An 8611-nucleotide genomic window follows, 5' to 3' on the forward strand; every position below is an offset into this window, starting at 1 on the left:
GATGAATCTGGCTGTGCAACAAGTCTGTGTCTCTGCTCGTATGCTGTCCACAGTTGTCCTCTGTCGTTGTCCTCTTTCCCCACAACCCGACATCTTTAATTGTTGCTTGTGTACCTGACAGTGAAATTGCACCATTTCTTCTTGCGTGATCTGCTCGGGAAGTTTGATGCTTTCTACCATTTACATTCTCTGGAAGCCCTCCCCTCACTGACCTCGGGTCTGACCCCGACATTGTAGACAAGACAACGGGGACAATGAGCCGTCTGAGTGAATTCCAGAGCGGTGGCAAATATCTTTGACATCCATGTCATGTTCTCCTGAAGGTCTGTAGCTGGACTACTTGTTAATAATTCTCCATAAGGGAAGCACAGCTGCAGAGGAGAATCGAACATCCAGACCAGGAGGTGTAAATGTGTGTTTTCGTGTGTGTGTGTGTGTGTGTGTGTGTGTGTGTGTGTGTGTGTGTGTGTGTGTGTGTGTGTGTGTGTGTGTGTGTGTGTGTGTGTGTGTGTGTGTGTGTGTGTGTGTGTGTGTGTGTGTGTTACACCAATGTCCCGTCAGTTTTGCCTACGTGGTGTGGCTCGTGTTCATGGCATGGATGAGTTTTTTTGTATTCATGTTTAAATGCGGGTGTGTGCTTGCACAAGGTTTCCTTGCAGCGCATTATCTCATAGTTGTGCATCTCTGCAGGGAGAGCTGTAACCGTGGCAACCCCAAGCAATGAGTACCCTTCAAAAGGCTGGCCTCTTGTCTCTGTCTCTCTTTTATCTGCGAAGCCATTCCACCTACTTCACCCACCACAATGAGCTGGGAGACCGACGGGACGGCACAACAGGAGGATTTCTCTATATCTGCTTAGGATCCTGCAGCCTGACAATGTCTCCGTTCGACAAGAGTCCGTTTCTAGCACAAGAATATCTTTACAATAAGATGCGGCAGCTATGTCTCTTTTCTGGGAGGATGGCTCGTTGATATTGCTTCTATACGGCCGGAGGCCTTTCTTCCTGAGGATGGGAGCTGGATATACACCGGTTTTATCTCCATGCTGGGAATAACGGGAAACGTGAATTTTCTCCATCTCATCGAGACTTTATATAATTTCAAAGCAAAACTAGATGACGCACATCTACAGTGAGACAGCATGTAGACAATGAAACGAAATGGCGGTGAAGAACTTCTGTCCTGAAACGAGGCCCAAGGAGCCGGATGTGGGAAAACGCATCAGGGGAGAAGATGTGGAAAACGACATGGATTGTTTGGAGCAGTTTCCCCGCTGTCCGGCTTGTAAGCGAGAATACGACATGGCCTTGATCCTGCCGTGCTCTCACACCATGTGTGCTCGCTGTGTGGCCGCCGGGGAGGACAGCAGCTCCACCTGTCCGTCTCACCGCCGCGGTGCACGACAACCCGTCTGCTCCGTGCTGTGTCCCTGCTGTCGACGTCCCGTGGAGCTGCCATGCTGGACCTGGTCAGCCGCCACTTCCTGTCTCCCAAACCATCCCACCCTGAGGTCTGAATGTGTCGCCGCGGTGACGGACAACAGGGAGGGATCACCTGAAGATCACCTTCAACACGGGCAGGTGAGAAATTTTAAACATTTAATGTTTGTAGCTCGTAAGTAAAAAAAACAGAAATGTAAAGGATACAAATTCAGTGAAATCATGAATAAAGTATTATATGCTAAGATGTGAAGAGGGACATGTTATAATTGCAAACTGTTGATTAATAAAATTGTGTACCCACTCAAGTGCAAATAATGAAAAATAATCATGTATAAATTATACTGGATTTTTAATGCCAGGGGCGATATCTTTAGGAAAAAAACATTAGATATCGATATATCAGCTAGAATTATTTTTTTTATACACACACATACTGCATATACAGTTACTATAAACAGTTGTTTTAGTGATCCTTTGACATCTGTGTGACGTAATGGAGGCACAATGTTTTACAGTTTAATGTTCACAATGACGTTGCTCCACTGAAACAGTAAATATTCCTTTGGAATTTCATAATTATAAATTACTATAAAAAAAACAAATAGAACACTTTAGAATTAGAATGTTCTGTAAATAAAGTTTTTCATATTGGTACATACCGACCAACATTAACACCGATGCATCTGTTTAAAGCCGAAACTGGCCGATAAAATGGTCAGACTGATTTACCGGTCGGGCTCAAGTACAAATATGTGTTGTATGTGTGTTAATTAGTCTATAATAATGCATACATATCATTTTCAGATTTTATTCATAGATTTTTATGGTAAAGAAATAATGTTTTAAAAAAAAGAAGCTGTCCTGTTTACTTTTGTTGACCTGAACACAGTGAACTTAATGTGTACAAATACTAGACATTATTGATTAATTTATCTTACATCAGTAGTTTGGGAGAACAGATGTTGATTTGCTTTCTTGAGAGTTTGATGAGAGGACAGATCCTGCTTGATTTAACATGAAAATCAACTGGAAACTGAGTGAAACAAACAGCCTGGCTTTTTCCAAAGAAAACAAAATCCACCTTTGCTGGTTGCCTGCACGGACCTACTGTAACATGATGGTTCCTGCCTGGTGAGGACGGTGTGCTGCCGTAGGCCTTCATCATGCCCTGTAAGACAGCTTGTTTGTGTACTTTTTGGTTTATTTCCCACACGAACAGAACAGATGAGATGTTAATCAGTGAGCAAAGAAGTGTACTCCCTAAAATATCAAAGTACTTATTTTAAACAAGGATCATTAATTTTCCCTCTAGATGACGAATGTTTCTAATTTTGATTCACATTGTTTTCATTGTGTCTGACTGCTGCTCCATATTTAGGGTGAAGAAACAGCGCAGACCAGTTTATACGGTGAGTTTGGTCCTCCCCGTTTCTTGGTATAAATCACGATTGTCACCATCACCATGGGAGCCTTCACATGTTTCCTCATTTAATCCAGGCACCGATGTCAGTTCCTCAGTGACACCAGTGGAGGGCGCTGTTGACCTGCAAGAACAAGAAATGGAGCGGTCTGTCTTTGGTCAGGAATCATATTTGATGCTCATGTGTATAGATGACAAGTGATAGGATATATATATATATATACACACACACACACACACACACATACATATATACACATGTATATATACTGTACACATGTATACACTCTGGCCTGTTTCAGGTCTGCGTTTCGCTCTCGACCCTTCAACTGTCCCGCCATCCCTCCATCTGTCCAACTCCTCCCTCACGGTCACCTACCACGGACAGACTCCAGCTGCCCCCCCTCCACAATCCAAGATCAGGAAACCCACGATGAACTCTGACCCCGAGGCCCTCCTCCATGTGTGCGGCGATGTTGTCCTCGCACAGGGACAGTACTACTGGGAGGTGGATGTGTGCAACAGCTCCATCTACAGGATCGGTGAGAGCCCACTTCAGTTTGTTTCGATTGGTCCGATGCCAGCGAGCTCATTGCTTCCAGAAAGCCTCACCGTTAGTCAGCAAGACTGCGCTGGTTAAAGCCAATTCGCTTGAACGTGCACTCAGACTTGTAAACACACACGTCATCGGAGGGCTGCCCGGTTCAGAGAGCCGCCAAGTGGTTAGACCATGGACACAACTGTGATTATTGCTTCAGCAACAATGGAAAAGGGACTTCTACGCAACCTTTGAAACATATTGTGAAAACACTTTAGGCTCTAAATGCCAATTGCAAAAGTAAACGTAGTGAATAGTTAACAGCAAAAACACTTAAATATAAATCAATACTTGTTGTGAGCACCCTTTTCTATAAAGCGGCTGCAGTTCTCTTTGGTCTTTGGTGTTTGAAGGTCTTTGGCAGGTAGGTTGTTCCAAACTGTCTCCGTGTCCTCAGTCTCTTCATGTAATGTCAGACTGACGCCGTGATGTTGAAATCCGGGTCTGTGGGGGCCACACCATCTGCTGCAGGACATTTTCTTCTTCTAGTTGTCTGTGTTTGGGCTGGTTGTCATGCTGCACAATGAATTTTGGACAGATCAGATGCCTCTGTGATGGTATTACGTAATCTGGATGGCAGACCCAAACATCTAAAGTGCATAAAAACGGTTGATGTTTATTGACTTTAGCAACTCAAGTTTTGACATTGTACTTGTCCACAGTATTTTAGGGGGTAGAATAATTGGTGGTTAGCCAAACATTCATAAGTATATTTCTTATTCCTAAGATCTTTAAAGATAAGCTACTTATGTACAGCAGGTTGGACGGCAACATAAAATTAAATGTGTCCCGGCTGATCCAATCACAAGTGGTCAGCTCACGACTGTTCACACCTGACATTACCTCACTGGAGCTGGATTTTATTGCAGCGTCTGTCAGAAATTTGTGACATAAAATCAGATTTGTAAATGTCTGAACACTATAGTTTGTAATTCACTTCCTGAACCGCCAGGCTGGGCCGCTCACGTCAATTCGGGCCCACATTATTTAACTGATCCAGTGGGTTTGAGATTATCAAACTCCGCCTTACTGTGGATACATTCCCTGTTTAAGTGGGCAGGGCTCTAAATTAAAAGAAGGAGGAGGCTTTGGTGGAGGTGAAACAAGCATCAGGTGAACAGCCTGTGTTTTTATTTAGTAAACAGCTGTTTTGCAGCCTCCAGAAACTCGAGGCTGTAATCTCGCAGGATATTTTCTCTCTATATATTCCTGTTGCTTATTCTGAGGACATCAGTTGAGCAGGCGGCCCTTCAGTGAAGCCCGGCACACATTTGCATCGACACTGCTAAAAGACTGTTGGCCGGGCCAGCTGTGAATGTGGTCTGAGCATTCACACCTGTTAATAGGAGACATGTTAATGGCAGCCGTGTCCAGGACCTGACACGGTCTGTATTCAGGTGTTTTGTGTTGACTGCTAATGTCTGCATGCTCACAACAGTGCTGCTGTTTGGCAGGTGTACTGTTTTCCAGGTCAGGTCAGTGTGCTTGCAGGCGAGCACTAAACATAACTCGTTTGTTTCACAGACATTTGGTAATAACAGCATGCAATTGGAGAAAGTAAAGTTTAGGTCTATACAGTACGATTAACACAGATTTGTGCAAGTTGAAAATATTATTTAGGAGTGCAGTGTGTGAGTAAAAGATGACAACCTCCCATAATCTGTTGTTACGAACGTAACGTAGCCGATCAGCTGAGGACATGACAACTGTGATATTAACGTGGAGTGATGATGTTAAACCTTCAGTTTGATGGGTGCGGTCAGATAGACTGACCACCGGCCGCTTACAGAGCACAGCGTTACCGTTAAATCATTACGCTCGTGAGGCTTCTTTTTTTTTTACAGCACACTAGAAAAACATTCAGTAACTTTTGGTCTTATTCAGTGTAGTGTTACTGCAGTCGCGTTCTCACCCAATAAAAATTCCCCAAAATTATGCAAAAGAATTTATCTACTGCCTAAATTTAGGGTTTTATGATCAACAGGGTTACAACGAGGTCCAGCCTTATAGAAAGGTTTTGACTTGGAATATAAAACAGCAGGTTTTATATCTGGGAGGATCAATGTGGGATTGTGGTGCTATTGCACAGATGTGAGTCCCTTAGTAAATATACACACACACACACACACACACACACACACACACACACACACACACACACACACACACACACACACACACACACACACACACACACACACACACACGCCTGCAATAAAACTCGGTTTCATTGTTTTAAAAAAGCTTTGTCAGGATTCTAATTTCATGCCTTGTGTTACTAGATATTAAAATATTGTACTTTCATAGACCTCCACTGGTTTTCACATCTTAATTGCACACAGAGAAAAAGCACAAACCCCTTACGCACAATATAAATATGTATATAATGATTTACTTTGCTAAGAAACCATGCTACTTGACCATTTTTAAATGTGCTCCTAAATTTCTTGGCATGCTCAGATTCAGGAGCACGTGTGCTCTGTGGGAAAACTGTTATGTGTTATAAGTTATACGTGATGATAATGCTGCATAAAAAGCTCCAGGTTCTCCAAAGTCTTCCAGTCTTTCTAAAACGTGTGCAACGATTATGAGACTTTGCTTCTCTGTCCCAGGTGTGATGCCGTTGGACGGTTCTGGCGGCTGGTGGCTCCAGAGGCACAGCTGGTCTTTCTGTGCGGTGTACGATGGGGGCCGTGAGCCGCTCTGCACCGTGCCGCCTCAGATCAAAACCCTCGGGGTCTTCCTCAACGTTGGCGGGGGCACGCTGAGCTTCTACAACCCTCTGACCCAGGAACATCTGACCACGCTGCCTACCCGCTTCGGCCCTGCCGGAGTGCTCCCCGCCCTGGGCCTGGGCCAGGGCAGGCTGAGGCTGCGCTGTGGCCTCCCCCCTCCTCCTCACGTGTTCCTCGGTAAGGACTCGGCCTACAGGGGGCCCTGTGGTGCCGGCGGAGGTCGGTGGCACGGGGAGGTTTCCTTCCAGTCGGTGAGGAGAGTGATTCAGAAGTTTGAGCAGCTGGCGTTGTCGGACTCCGAATCGGGCCTGGTGTCCAGTTTTGGATCGTCGTGCTCAACCTTGGCTTCCCTTTCAGATGTGGGGATCCCTGGGAGCCTTTCCGCTGGGCAAGATGGACAGGAAACAGAAGCTGAATGGGAAGAGCTTCAATAGTAACATCAAAAACTCACCCACAGCTTCCCTGAGTGGTTTGATCCTCTGTTGTCATTTGAAAGGCAAATTTTTTTTCATCTTGAAGGACTGCCTCTTTCCAATCTCTGCGTGACCCCAGACCTGATATTGACTCTCCCCAGGACACAGCCCTTTCTTCCAGCTGAACCCCCACTGGTGTGTGCTCGGGCCAGAAAGAGATGGAAAGTGTGAGGAAAAGGAGGGTTTTTAGCAGCGGGACTCCTTGATCTGTCTCTGTGTGACGTTGTCAGACAGTAGGAGTCCTCCACCGGGCAGCACGCCCGTTTCTGGATGTGGACAGAAGCACTAACCTTGAGCTCAGTCGCTCGTGTGTGTGTGTGTGTGTGTGTGTGTGTGTGTGTGTGTGTGTGTGTGTGTGTGTGTGTGTGTGTGTGCGTGTGTGCGTGCGTGTGTGTGTGCGTGTGTGTGCGCGTGTGTGCGCGCGCACGCGTGCAAGAGGAAACAATGTACAAGCGGCAGGGGGTGAGATGATGAGGCGCGAGTACGGCGACACCAGCAGTGTTGACACAGAGCTGCACGGACAGGTGGTCCATACATTTATCCCGCGGCCTGCCTTCGATCAGGACAGTAGGGCTGCCCTTCTCTGACCCTTTGAAAACCACAGGACTCCCAAAGACTTCAAAAGGAGTGACAGAGAGGGAGAACGAGTAAACAGCATGCATGAATTAAAGACAGCAGGTGATGAACTGAAGAAAAAAGGAATGAGATGAGAGGGATTCCAACAGCTTTCATACCAAGAGGTTTAAATGGATCGACCGATGGTTTTAAAGTTGCACTGTATGATGATACAAGGACCATTTATAGGAAGCCTCAGTGGGCCCTTTTAATGCATCTAATACCCGTTTGAATGACCTGAACCAGAGAGCAAATCTCAGCATATTTCAGCCTCAACATACTGCTGCGTGGAGCTTTCACTGTTTTCATCAGCACTTTAAAAACTTGAGCCCAAAGGTGTAAAGCCATTTTACTCAGACTCCAAAGCTGAGGAAGGATTGCTGTATTTTATAATAAAACTTCCCCGGAGTTGTGACTTGATTGAACTTTTTGTACAGTGCTTGCTTTTTACTAACAACCCTTGATGTTTTTTGAAAGCTGATCCCTTGTTAGAGCCCTTCCTTCTATCACTTGCTTCTCCAACACGATGCTCGTTTAACAGCAGAGAAACATCGGTTGCAGTAGTTGCACTTGTGTCTTTGTTTTTTTGTCATCTCATTTATCGGTCAGATGTTGAATACAAAATTAGATGTTTCAATGCCTCTGGTTGCCTTTTCTTTGCCACGAAGTCATGCCTCTTCCTCATTGGTTGAGAGCTCCGCACACTCCTGGACCTGAACTCACTCTGTGTGATTCTGGCACAGGAAACGGTGAAAGTATAAACTTCTAATTTTCTCATCAATCTTCAGGGCTCCAGGACCCATTGGAAGAACCACTGGTGCCGAGGACTATTTATACTTGGCATGGCCGGTGGTTTTACATTCATCCTGCCTGTGACCACTTGACTTATAATGCAGAGCCTATTGAGCAGCTCCCTCCTGTCTCATCTTTGTCACTGACTGAGTTTGCCTTTTCAGAAAGTGCAAAGTATTTAGTCAGACCACCCAAACTGTACATTTCATTGTAAGACTTAGGCAAAAAAAAAAAAAACTCCTTGCAATTAAAACAAGCATCAGTCAGAAGCGGCGGTAGTTTGGGCCAACTTTCCATTGAGCATTATTCATCTCGTGCATGCACAAAATCAGTTAAGCAGCCGGTCAGACTCCGTAATAACCGATGAGTCAGAAGAGAAGCTTGTTAGACTGTCGCCTCTCTCCGACCACTCATCAGGATGACTGCGTGTTGATGTGCAACTGCGGAGGTATTTACCGCGCGAGTGAAAAAAATGCGTAACCGCTTTTGGCGCAGCGCTCGCTCTCTCTCTCTCTCTCTCTCTCTCTCTCTCTCTC

General features: G+C 45.4%; 1 protein-coding gene across 1 annotated transcript; it reads left to right on the plus strand.

Annotated features, from left to right (window-relative positions):
* Positions 1-619: 619 nt before the first annotated feature.
* LOC138637049 (uncharacterized) lies at positions 620-7916 on the plus strand. The gene is made up of 5 exons (XM_069687351.1): positions 620-1580; positions 2821-2851; positions 2940-3020; positions 3165-3404; positions 6073-7916. The coding sequence occupies exons 1-5, from the start codon at positions 1161-1163 to the stop codon at positions 6627-6629; spliced, it is 1329 nt and encodes a 442-aa protein (XP_069543452.1). The 5' UTR covers positions 620-1160; the 3' UTR covers positions 6630-7916.
* The last annotated feature ends 695 nt before the right edge of the window (positions 7917-8611 follow it).

Source organism: Brachyistius frenatus, unplaced genomic scaffold (assembly GCF_029030835.1).
Source record: "Brachyistius frenatus isolate BFR_SWC_R1_liver_20210118 unplaced genomic scaffold, ASM2903083v1 Contig_1, whole genome shotgun sequence".
Taxonomy (NCBI): domain Eukaryota; kingdom Metazoa; phylum Chordata; class Actinopteri; family Embiotocidae; genus Brachyistius; species Brachyistius frenatus.

Coding starts and splice junctions, on each gene's coding strand:
- LOC138637049 (XM_069687351.1), top strand. CDS start 1,161: ATGGCGGTGAAGAACTTCTGTCCTGAAACGAGGCCCAAGGAGCCGGAT. Junction 2,852..2,939: donor AGCGCAGACCAGTTTATACG/GTGAGTTTGGTC, acceptor CATTTAATCCAG/GCACCGATGTCAGTTCCTCA. Junction 3,405..6,072: donor CAGCTCCATCTACAGGATCG/GTGAGAGCCCAC, acceptor TCTCTGTCCCAG/GTGTGATGCCGTTGGACGGT.